The sequence below is a fragment of the Protopterus annectens genome, chromosome 6.part1 (genome assembly GCF_019279795.1).
Source record: "Protopterus annectens isolate FY-2018-M chromosome 6.part1, PAN1.0, whole genome shotgun sequence".
NCBI lineage: Eukaryota > Metazoa > Chordata > Ceratodontiformes > Protopteridae > Protopterus > Protopterus annectens.
The window spans coordinates 303,822,198-303,834,789 of NC_056738.1; the positions used below are offsets into that span (position 1 = coordinate 303,822,198).

The 12,592-nt window shown below is 41.1% G+C and overlaps 1 protein-coding gene across 1 annotated transcript in view; it reads left to right on the plus strand.

Annotated features, from left to right (window-relative positions):
- Window positions 1-12,592, plus strand: part of ATIC (5-aminoimidazole-4-carboxamide ribonucleotide formyltransferase/IMP cyclohydrolase) — a 1,003,526-nt gene that overhangs the window by 69,102 nt on the left and 921,832 nt on the right. Inside the window, exon 4 of the mRNA XM_044075723.1 lies at window positions 7,653-7,719. Within this exon, the coding sequence (XP_043931658.1) occupies window positions 7,653-7,719 (67 nt within the window). The remainder of the gene's footprint in view (window positions 1-7,652; window positions 7,720-12,592) is intronic.

Here is a 12,592-nt window from a genome sequence, read left to right on the forward strand (position 1 = left end):
CAAGCTGTGGCTATCATTGGTAGGTTTACAGAAGAGGAATGGAGCAGAGCAGAATTGGTCATCATCATGCTGTATAGTGTTCCAGGGCTTTTTCCAAGTGTTATTCCCTCCCCTTTGTGCTGAAGTGGTCAGAATGTGCTTGCTATTTCTTTACTAATGAAGTTCAATATTTAAACAGAGGGATACATTGATGTTGCAACCTTGCATTTGTTAAACAACACCCCCTCCATTGTGTTCTGAAGATTGCAGTCATGTGCCTCTTCAGATATTACTGCAGGTGTACTATATTCATTGTACTGGCTGGATGACTGGTAGATTCAGTACTAGGCTTATTCCGTGCGTTTATCCTTGAACAGATACCAGTCATATCCTCCTTGAGGGAAACTGATTAGAGAAACTTGCCTGAATCACTAGTGAGGAATGAGCCCAAAATCAGAACCCTCAAGGAGAGTTCCATAAGAGAACTGATGTCCACTTTTTGGGCTTGGATGTCTTTTCCCATACTTGATGCTTTGAACTTTTACAAAACCGATTGATACTGGTATAAACCTCAGTAAGCTTATTCTGAAGTTGCTGTGGTACGTAGTAATGCTTGATTATTGGAGTAGATGAAGTTTCTAATTAGATTGGTCCTAATGGTATGCAAGTTTACAGGAGATGACTGCTTTAACTCCTGAGACAGGATCACTAACATTAGAGTTAAAAAAACAAAAAACAAAAAAAAAAACAAAAAAAAAAAAACTAACATGGCTGGCCCCATTTTTCCTGCCAAAGAAATGTCAAACCAAGCATATATCTACTACTCAAATTTCTTTGGCGAGTTGTAGGTTACTAGTTCAGGCTCTGGGTTTAATTCAGGCCATTTATCATTGTAAAGTAGTTTCTGGTAAAAGTGGGATCCCCAATGAGTGTCTGGATTCTGAATCTGAAAGATACAAGGACAGCTAGAGGGCTTTGTCCTCTGATTCTTCCTGTGGGGATTTCCCTTTTTTTTTTTTTTTTTGGGAGAGACTTACTACAATGTGCCAGTGTTCTTAGAGGGAGAATACTGAGGTTTCTCAGTCCCTCAAAATACTGAGTTGTTACAAAAGAACTTTTCAGAACATCTTACCAATTTCCTCTTGTCCTGCCTGCTTTAGAGAATGTGTGTTGCTCTCTGCAAGTTTCCCCCTGAGTCAGCCATCTGCCCCTAAAAAGGCAGATAGGATGTATAAAGGCTCTGTATCCTAAATTTTTATACCCCATTCCCAAACCCAGCAGCTGTAGCTTTATTTATTTGATCCTTCTGCTAAGCACTTGATGCCATCCTACCCTTTCTGATAAGGATGGGGGGAAAATGTGTATACCTTTGCAACTTTGTCAGGCTTGTATGTGTGTTCTGACAAACTGTTGACAGTATGAGGACATTGTCCACAGTGAGGAAAAAATCTGTTTTAAATAACTTGGTTTCTTCTATTGCACAGGTCACTACTCATTGTTTGCAATGTAGTCCTCCTGTACTACCAGAGCTATGGCTAATGCTACTGTTTTGAGGAGGTTTGCATGGCTGTTTTCTCAAAACTTCGCAGATGTTAAAAATGTGATTAAATTTTCTTGTGGCTAGAGATTGTTTGGCCCCACTGCTGAAGTTAATTAAAGTTGTGATGAAAGAGGCCAATGGATCCAGAGAAGCTAAGGCTTTTTTTACATCCCGCCTTTTCCAGAGTTGTTGTTTGTCTTTTGGCTTTTCCCAGTTAGGGGTCGCCACAGCGGAACTCCAGTCTGATAATGATTGGCAGTAGATTTTCACGAACGCAGAGGTGCCAGCTTGACGTCCAACCTTCAACGAAGGCACACCCATTTACGTATGTCTTTTAAACATCATCCAACCGTGGGGAGGACATGCAGACTCCACACACCATGCACTCCAGCCAAGAATCTAACTGGAGAACCTCTTGCTGTGAAGCAACAACGCTACCACTGCACTTTAAAGGGATTTTATTTCTTCATCTAGTGTTGGCAAAAAAAAAAAAAATTCAAACTTCAGGTAAATGCACATTTAAGAAAAAAACAGCAAGGGGTTCCAAAAAAGTCTCGAACCTTCTAAAAATAAGAACAGTCCAAGTCTGAGTGACTGTTCAAGAGATCTTGTGACCACCACCCACCATGGCCTTTCTTCCAGAAAGTCTGAATATCCTTAACGGATTGCTTTAGACAAATGATTTCTGAAAATCATTTATTAGGGTTACAGATGGCAGTTGGAAGAAATTACTCCTTTCCAGGGTATCATTGCTCCTTATCTAGATAACTTGTTTCCATCTGTTCATCACATGCTGTCCCAAGGAATAATGCACCTAGTTCCTCCTCTCCAAATGAGAAATGTTTTATTCAAGGATGTTCCTAGTGCCAAAAAAAGAAAATGCTTGGAGACCATTTCTGGATCTTTCTTTCCTAAACCAGTTGTGATAGTGTCCAAGTGTCACTTCCAATGCGTTACCTCTTCCTCTTTCAAGTTTTCTAGTAAAGCTAGTCTTAAAAGGTGCTTAATCACATTCCTATTCATCTAGACATCAGATGCATCTTAGACAACTTTAATTTTCTGCTTTACCCTTTCGACTATCCACTGCACCAAGAGTGTTCACTGTGTCTAGCTCCCGTTATAGCTCACTGCAGGCTACAGGGTGTCCACGGTTTTCTGTGTTTAGACAACTTGGTTGTCTTTGCAAAGCTTTTCATTAGCCAAAACAACTCTACTATAGAGGTTGTTCCCTTCGCTAAACTACTTGGGGTTACTATTGATGAACACCTAAATTCAACACACTCATCCATCAAAACATTAAGAAAACCCATATAAAACTTTGTATGCTATACAGAAACATCCTCTCTCTCTCTCTCTCTCTCTCTCTCTCTCTCTCTCCACCACTACCTGTCTCCACCACTACCTCTCTTCTCCCCTCACTAATGTATGGCGCTCCTCTACTAGCAAACTTATCTGTCTCTCCTCCAAATTGGAAGTCTGTTATAAGATTTCTAAGTTTGCAATCAGTCAAATTCTCATCCCATCATTATACTGCTCTTCATTTGTTAAATTGGCTTGAACTCTCCAGCCATCTAGACTATCTCCAAATTGCTACAGCCCACAGACTAATTTTTCAGCCGACCTAAGTGCCCAGCACTAACCAACATCCTTCAGCCTTACACCCCTCGGAGAACTCTTAAGATCTACTCACCAAAACCTAATCTCTGTCCGCAAACCCAATCGTCCTGCTGGTCAGCTTCTTCTATCCTTTTCCTTGGCTAAAAAATGGAATTCTGTTCCTTCCCCTCTAAGAACTTTTGAAAACTTTAAAACTCAGCTACATTCCTACCTTTCCTCTAACAGGAAATGCAGCTGCACTCTCCCCACCTAGCCTAATAATCAAGCTACCCCTTAAACTCATGACCATCTCTTAAGTGCAAGCTAACCTAACTGCACATATTGTAAATAACATAATTGTACATTGTACGTATTATAATTAATCCATCCCACTTTTTTTCTGTCTTTTCCTTCCAAGTCTTTATTCTCCCTCTCAATTAAGTTACCACTGCCATCCTAAATATTTAGATACGATGTAACCAAAGAATTGATTCCTGTTCTCTAGCATGAAATGAAATTGTAATTGTGTTTTCTTTACTATGATTGTATATGTAACTAAACTATGTAATGCGGAATTTTTCTCCCCGGGCCTCCACTGAAAACGGGCTCCCAGAGCCCAGTGGAACCTTCCAGTCATCAAACTGGAAATAAATATCAGGGTTTACTTTAAGACAAACTATCCATTTTCTGGGTTTTCCTGAGCCTAAAAACAAGAGGGAGAGTATACTGAATACCTTGGCTGTCCAAGTACAACTCTTGACAAAACTAAATATTTCAGGTCAGTTTATTTCTTGTGAAGGTAAGAAGGGACAACCTGTGCCAAAACAGACTGACAAATGGTTGTCAAAGACTTACTTTTTGTTATACTCGCTATAACAAAACTATTCCAGGCAGGGTCAAGACCCACCCTACCAGGGCCTTGGCTTCATCTGTTGCTTTTTGGAAAAGGTTGGATTATAAAAGTATTCTAGAAGTTGCTACCTGATCCTCTGTGTATACTTTTACAAAGCACTAAATTTTGTTCCTTCAGTAGGTCTAGATCAAGTTTTACTATGACCATTCCCCAGGGGCTCCTGGAATTCCTCTTCTCACTCAAATGTAGTGAGTTATGGTAGTCTACCCATGTAACTAAGGCTGTTCCAGCAGTGACAAATATGATGAACCTAGTATAGTTGTGCAAGTTTAATTTGTAACAATGTTCAAATGACCACTGATTCAGTAGCTGTTCCCTCCGTCCACCATATATTTTTTTTTTTTTTTTTGTCAGGGTGTGGACATGTATATTTTGTTCGTAGCATTGTCCTTTCAGGGCACAGCCTCCCTTCCTGTTGTCAGGAAAGCTCAGAAGGGTTATACACACACTTAACTCTGCTCAAGATGCTTGATGTTTCAGGGCACTTTGTGCATCCAGACATTTTGAAGCTGGCCAGAGGGTGCATCCTTGGCAGGATATTACCCATGTAGCGAAGGCTACTGCAACGGTGATTATTCTAACATCTACTGTTAACTTGCACAACTGTATTTTTCATAGTAAGGGTCTTTGCATCTTAAGGCTTGGAATTCCAAGCAAAGAACCAGATTTTCACCTTTTGTGTCTCTTGACAGCAGTCTCCTATGCATCAGTAAGTGTGAATCTTTCAGTATTTCAGTTACCCTACCTTAAGAACCCCTTTTGATGGCTGTACACACGTTGGTCTAGTTTTTTAGGTGTGTACAGCATATAACATTCCCCAAGGAAGCCTTTGCAGCCTTCATGAGCTTTGTAATTTGGTGGTGGGTGGGTCTGTTCTTGGCCATGTTTGAGCCATTTAGGCTGGCATCTGAAATGTTTGCTTTGAATTTTTTTAGTGGCCATTACTTGAGCCAGAAGAATTTTTTTTAGAATTGTTGGTTTTGGTGAAGAGCCTCTAGCACAGACTTTCATAGGGTCAGATTCCATCCATGTCAGAAGTGGTCTTGGAAATGAGTTTAAGGGATTCCAATTCTGATTTATTTTTGTTTCCAAAGCAAGAGTGTCAAGATGGAACAAAAATATTTCAGGAAGACAAGATCGCTATCTGTGTCTTATGCCATCTGAGCAGAGGAAGTCTTGCAAGGACACATTTCAGCAAGGGCTGTAGCTGCTGATGCTGTCTTTCAAAAAAATGTTTACTCAAAAGTTTGTGAGGCAGCTGTATGGATATGCTAATTACAACCTGAACATTCTTTTCATAAGGCACAGCTAGCTTTGTCCCTGAAGTTGTGCAGAACATTTTGCTTTCCTCCCTGTATGTGTGCCCATGTCTCGTACTATTTAGTACTCTACAATTTATTTACAAGTTTTATTAGGTCAGTCAAGTCTTTCTTTTTTTAGTTGAATTTGATTTTTTTTCCTTCATTAAAATAACTTGAGAGGAAATTATCTAGTACCTTCCACTTTTTATAGGATATTTTTTAATAGTACTCAACACATTTTACATCCTTCAACATTTTTAGTAAATCAAAGGACTCGTGTCTTCTATAGGATTTGTAATCCTAGAATGATGACAGTAGTAACACTGTGGTTTATATTATGTTTGTAAAATAATGAACAGCAGATTTTATTCATTCATTTTTTAATCATACTGGACGTACTTACGAAATATTATGCACTTCAATTGTATATGAACACTTATTTTTAACTTAACTGTAATAGAATTTCTTGAGGTTGTTTTTTAATAAGCAATGTATTTTTAAAAACTGAGGATAGGGTTTAATTAATTAGTTAATTGGCTTGAAAGTGTACTCAAGCACTCATTGTAAGCACTTTGTTGTCTCACTTGAAAAAGCTCGGAATATTCCGAGCGAAAGCGCTTGTGCTCAACGTTGCGATTTGCCTGTTTTTCGTTTGGAATTAAGAGACTGTTTTTATTCTTCACCAAGCTTGTGGTTTCTGCTGAGCTGCTTGGATTCGTTTTATACTCTACAATTTATGCATGATACACCAGCAGTCCTTGTGGAGAGATGTGTGCATGTGTACTCTGCATACCTACAGATCTTCATGCAGCAGTATCTGTGCTAGTCTAGGCTTTTTCTCTCTCCCCCTTTCTAACATTTCAGACACAGTTGCATCCCCTCTGCTCCCCCAGAGGTTTTAGTCTTGAGACTACCTCTTTGCTACTTCTGTGCCTCTGTTTGGACAGTTTTTAGTCATCTTTAAAGAGGAGCTAGACCACTTCAGTCACCTAAACAATTGAAAGTGGCAAGGCACCTGTGCTGCTTAGTACTGTGTGTCCTGATAAGTGCAGTCTGGTGTCCCTGCACAAAGGATGTGCAAAAGCTCTTGATGTTGAATTGGGTCCTCTGACATCAACCTCTGTCATAATTAACCATGCCACATATACTCCAGCAAAGATCAGAGTACTCAAACATGTATATAGTTGAGCATGCATCTCCTTGAGCAACATAAGAGGAAAGGATATTTCAGGTACTTGTATCACTACTCTGACAGCTTGATCTCTCCATTGCAGCACTTTTTTTTTTTTTTTTTGGATCATGGCTTGTGTACCTTCTGCGTGGAATCTGAATGCCCTTTCTGTGTCTGTGGGTTATAGCCATATGACATTTCCTTCCACTGTTAAGAACTTGCCATATGCTAATTGATGATGGATGTTCTTGGGCACCCCATCTAGGGTAAGGATTTATTTTTGTTTTTCAACAATTGAATGTCAGAATAGGCTGTTCTCCACTGTGACCCTAGTAGATGTAGTGGCCTGAATGGTAGATGTTAAAAAGCTGGCTGTTTAGTTGCAAAGATTTACCGAATGTTTTTGCTACAAAGTTGCTGAAATCTAGGCTGATGGTTTGTCCACAATTTCAGTTTGTTAGGCTGTTATCATAGAGCTCTAACTGTTGAAAATAGAATAAGGAGACCCGTTCCATGCTGTTGAACAGAGGGGAATTTGCAATTCTCAGTGTCTTACCCCAGCTTTGTGGCATAGAATTATAAAGCCCTGATTCTGACAGACTACTTGAATTTGATTTGTTTCTTTGGATGATAGATTGGGGCAGAGTAGGTGAGGTTGAGCAGCTAATATAGACCTCCCACGCTGGGAAGACTATACCTTATACCACACTGCACTGTTGATCCAGCAGAGGTGTTGGATTGCGGGAGCAGCTGCTGGGTTGGAATGGCTGGGCGTTAGTGAGCCACTGCCACTTGTGAGAAAGGTCATATGTTGGAGAGGGGTTGGCGTGAACAGAGGATGCCTTTGTCCCCAATACCTGACTGCCCCCTCCTGTGGTGGGTGTAATGGGCTGAAACTCTTCATTCTTGTTGGGGAATGAATGGTCTTAGCTTCTCCCCTTGGAAGAATCAATGGTTCATTTAGATGCAAGGTACAGTGCCCAGGGGGGTGGTGCTTTTGAGGGTGGGTCAAAAAATGCTTGTAATGTCTGTACTTTAATCCTGTTCCATGTGGCAGATGTTGTAATATCCAACACTTAAGCAAAAAGGAGACTAGCATATTCAGTGCTCCAGTGTGAAACTTTTTTTTTTTTTTTTTTTCCTACCTCCTAGGAATTCTTGCACGTGATGTTCCAGAAGATAAAATGGATATGGACCGACATGGGTTCAGTCTTGTGAGGTGAGTAGGAAGTAGGCTGCAGAGTCAATTTTGTAAATATGCTAACTTCTGGGTTTGTTTTTTTTTCTTGCTTTAGTAGTTTGCCGAGTGATCTCAGTTGAAGTGTAGGAAATGAGCATTGTTTACCACCACCACAGGAAACTTGCATTGCCTTTGCAAGTGGTCAGACTAAAGATGCAAAGCATGGCTAAGTTAACCCTTTGACTGTTGCTGCTAAGCAAGTACTTCCTTTTTGGACCGGAAACTATGTATTATTCCAAAGTGCAAACACTTGGTTAACAAGTGAAATTCTACCTTCCAAGTAATCCTTTGATTTACTAAGGTCTCTGTTGGTTCAGGAGGAAGAGTTACTGTCGCCCAGAATGATACTGCAGTACAAGCAGAAAATGATTGACTTTAGCAATTGGCTAAGTTTCTGGTGTCATTCTAAGGGGATCCAGCATTTGTCTGCTTGGGATGACATGATTGACTGACCCTCAATGCTTTGTCAGAGATGGCCTGAATCCGTCACCCCAAGGTTTCTGGATACTGGCTAAGACTCTTGCCACCCCTATAGTGCCTTTTTAGGCGGTGTTCCAAAGGCCAAATTACCACTGTAACAGCTATAAATAAATGGAATCTGAAGGTCATGCTGCTCAACGCTAGAAGTCTAAATCTTAAGATGCACTTGCTCGAAGCACTCCTCAAAATGGAAAAAATCGATATTTGTGCTGTAATGGAGATATGGTTTAAAGCAGCAGAAAGCACCCCTGTGCTACCAGGCTGTACCTCCACACCTTTCAGCCCTAGAAAATGGACCAAAGCTCCAAAGGTGATGGCGTCTCTGTATTCATAAAGGATATGCACACCTCCAGGCTAGTAGCCCAGCATAACGCATCGGAGATGTTTAAGGTATAACTAACAGTGGGTAAGATGGCGATTCAAGTTATAGCCTGCTATAGGTCCCAAACCATGTCCCAAGACTCTCATTCCCTGTTCCTAAGCACCCTGGAAACTATTAGGGTCCAACCCAGTACTCTCATACTGGGTGACTTGAACAACCCCTCCATCAACTGGGAAAACTATTCATGCATCAATACACTTGCCCAGTGCTTCGTAGAATTCATTAATTCCAGTGCGCTGGACCAGCTCATTCTTACCTCCACTAGAGGAAGCAACATCCTTGACCTTGTTACTACTAACACGGGCAACAGTTGTTCGGCATTAATAGTATATTCCGACCACAAACTAACTAATTACCATGGAAATCCACATCTCATCCACACCAGCAAAGGTAACCACCATGAAAAACTTCTCCAAAGCTGACTTTGGGCTCCTAAAAACAGAGGTGGCTAATTTCACGGCACCCATACAAATGGAAAATAGGTGCATGACTACCGAATCGTACACCATTGCACTGTACGAACATGTACATAAATGCATGAACTAGCCATACCCAACAGAACAAAGACGCTCTCCTCCAAAGAAAGGAAGCCAATCTGGCGGTCCCCTGCCATTTAAACTGTACAACAGAAGGAAGAAACTGCTGCAGAAAAAGGCGAAGTCCCAAGACTGGCAAAACTCCCTTATTAGCCTCAACAAAAAATTGAGATCCCTCATCAAAACCTCTAAAGATAGCTATGAAGGCAGAATTGCAGCAGACACTAAAAACAACCACAAAGCCTTCTACAGTTGTATCAAGAATCTCCATGGCAATACCCAGATTTGCTCGGAGTTACTGCACAATTTGACCTCTTATACTGAGCCAACAGATATTGCCAACATACTGGCCAACAGATTCAGTGCCAGCTTTACTCCCTCTCCACGTCTAAAGGACGAATTACAACACCGGAAGAATGCCAGGCACCTAGCATTACTGCAGCACAGGTTAAAGCTGCATTGTCCAAGGCCAAGAATACAGCTTCCATGGGACCTGACAATATCCCTGGCTGTGTTCTGCATGAACTACAAAGTGAACTGGCACCACATCTGTGTGCACTGTTCAGTCATAGCCTCACCTCAGGCTTTGTCCCTACAGAATGGCGCACTGCTACAGTAATTCCTCTCCATAAAGGAGGAGCAACTACAGACCCTGGGAATTATCGCCCCATTAGCCTGATGAGTCTGATATGTAAGGCTATGGAGCGCATCATCATGAACCTAATTGACAAGGATATAGGAAATCTCCAAACTCTGGATTCCACGCAATTTGGTTTTGTGAAGGGTAGATCATGTCTGCTCAATTTTTGAAGGGTAGATCATGCCTGCTCAACCTGGTTGACTTCTTTCAGTCACCACCAGAGTTGTGGATGAGGGCAAGGAAAGCTCATACAGCCTACCTTTGTCTGGCCAAGGCCTTTGATACCATTCCCCACTTGGAAATTGACAGACCCGCCAAACTAGGCAGCAACCCCTATATTACTGGGTGGGTTGCAAATTGGCTCACAGAACCCACAGTGTGAAAGTAGCAGACTCCAAGTCAGACTACTGACCAGTCACGAATGGAGTCCCACAGGGATCTGTCCTGGGTCCTCTCCTGTTTGGCATCTTCTCAGAAGTCTAGGCCAACACGGAGGGACTCTGGCTAACCAAGTTTGCTGATGATGTAAGGTGGGGGCCATTATTAACTCCCAAGTGATGTAGATGTCCTACAGAAAGGCCTCACTGAGACCAACAACTGGTGTCGAAATCATAGCCTTAAGCTTAATGACAAAAAATGCATAGTCATTCCCTTTGGGGAAAAAAAACTGTTCCCACTAATTAACTACTTTGATGGTAGCCCACTGAACACTGAAGGCGTTTATAAGAGATCTAGGGTCACAGGTTGACAGCAACGTCTCCTTCGACAATCACATTGCCACTGTGGTCAAAGTCCTGTGTGGCACATCTCATTACCAAGAAGTTTGCATCCAGGAATAAAGAGGTCCTGATCTCTCTACTCTTCCCTCATTAGACCAATCTGAGTATAATGCCCCATTTGACATGTACCTCACTAAACACCTGCAACAGCTGGAAAGGCCACAAAAGTACCTCATGAAGAGGATCCTAGGCCTTAAACACATGCCCTACATGGACAGACTCAAAAAAAAAAATCCAGCTTTTCTGTGTTTCATATTGTCTGTTAAGAGGTGATCTTTGCTTGACTTACAAAGCCATGTCTGATCCAGCCGTGTTGGAAATGTTGCACCTAAAGAAATCCTAATCCCTCCGTACCACACGCTCCAAGGACCTCCACCTCGTTATCACAATCAACAGAACATGCTATGGAGGGACAGGTTCATAACCCAGAGATTGCCTATGCTCTGGAATAGACTTCCCATACATGTCGAGCAGAGTACCTCACTGGCCCTTTTCAAGAGAAATCTTGAGTGGATGGGAAATAGAAAGTTCACTTTGGGGATCACTCCAGTGGCTATACTTGATAAGAGGCACCTAGGTACTAACTGTGGCATGATGCCGGGACACTTCTGTGGGTTAGGCTTGTAAAGGCTCTAGGGCCGTTGGCCAAGTACACACCTGTGAACCTATGAAATAACTATTTTTGGAATGTAGTTATAAACTCTCAGGTTAACCTACTTAACTGTGGCCAGTCTCTCCCAAAATAAGTACTTTAAGTAAAAAGAATTATGGTAAAAGATGTACAAGGGCAGAGTATACATATATGGTTGACGAGCAAAGATTAAGTATTGAAAACCTGATTTTGTTTTTCTCCTAGTTTCTGGGGTGCTAGAATGTCTTCCATGTCTGCATTCCATAGCATTGGTCTGAAGTCATTATGGAATGCCTTAAGCAACTCCATGCTGTGATCTTAACATTTAAATAAGTAAATACATATGGCCGTATTATGCTTGTATGAGTGTAATACCAAAAGTTGAATATTTCTATAGTCTGTTAGACACAGCAATAGTCATTGTGCACTGCATAGAGCAGGTCCGGTACTGTGTAAGCTGTCGTATGCAACATAGACCCTTCCTGATGAAGGTATAAAAGCAAACTAATTGCAGACTTTGTGGCATGTACCTGAAAACAGAATTTCTTATGAAGGGTGACTTGTTTAACTGTTTTTCATTCTGACCGTATTAATTTTGAAGTGGGCTAATTATCACTCTGGTTTAGCGGCTTGAGGTTTCTTGGGGCTGAATGTCATTGAGCTGTATTGTATCCTTTTCCTTAAAATAGATGCAGTATATTCTCTTGTATCTGACCAAGAGTCTTTGAAATAAAGCCTTTCTGACATTACACTGAACACAGATACCAAAACTGCAGGTGAGAAATTGAAAGTGATTTGCAAAAAAAAAAAAAAGAGGGCACTCTCCATGAGCATTTCATCCCACCTTAACCCCTTATACTAATTCTGATTCTTCAGGCTTTCCATTCTTCCAGGGCATCTCAAAATCTTTATAGACAGTACTACAATGATATGGTATATCAAACAGGGGGGGCACTGCCATACCTCTCGTGCAAGAATTCCAGACAAAGCCAAAAATTATGGGGGACAAAGGCTGAAAAATAGGGACACATTTTAGATATTGCTCTAGTAAGCTTATAAAGTCATTAAAATAAAGATTTGTGTTAACATGCATTTTCTGAAGTTTATGACGTTTAAAACTCAAGTGCATGTCATTATTTTTGACCACTCATTTGATCTTCCCAATGATTTGCTAGGAAACAACAAATTTTATGAGGAAGACAAAACTTTTCATGTGAAAATCTGGACAGTTGAGACCTGTGGGTCTTGCCACCTGTGCAAACTAGGTCTTCAGGTTTGGAATCTGGTTTTTCCATTGTTTGGTAACCCTTTCAGGCTGTTTATATTCTTTCAGAAGAAAAGACTGTGGCAGACTTGCTGAGCAGGTCAGTAATGTAGGCTGATGAGTGGATGCTTCAGATGTGT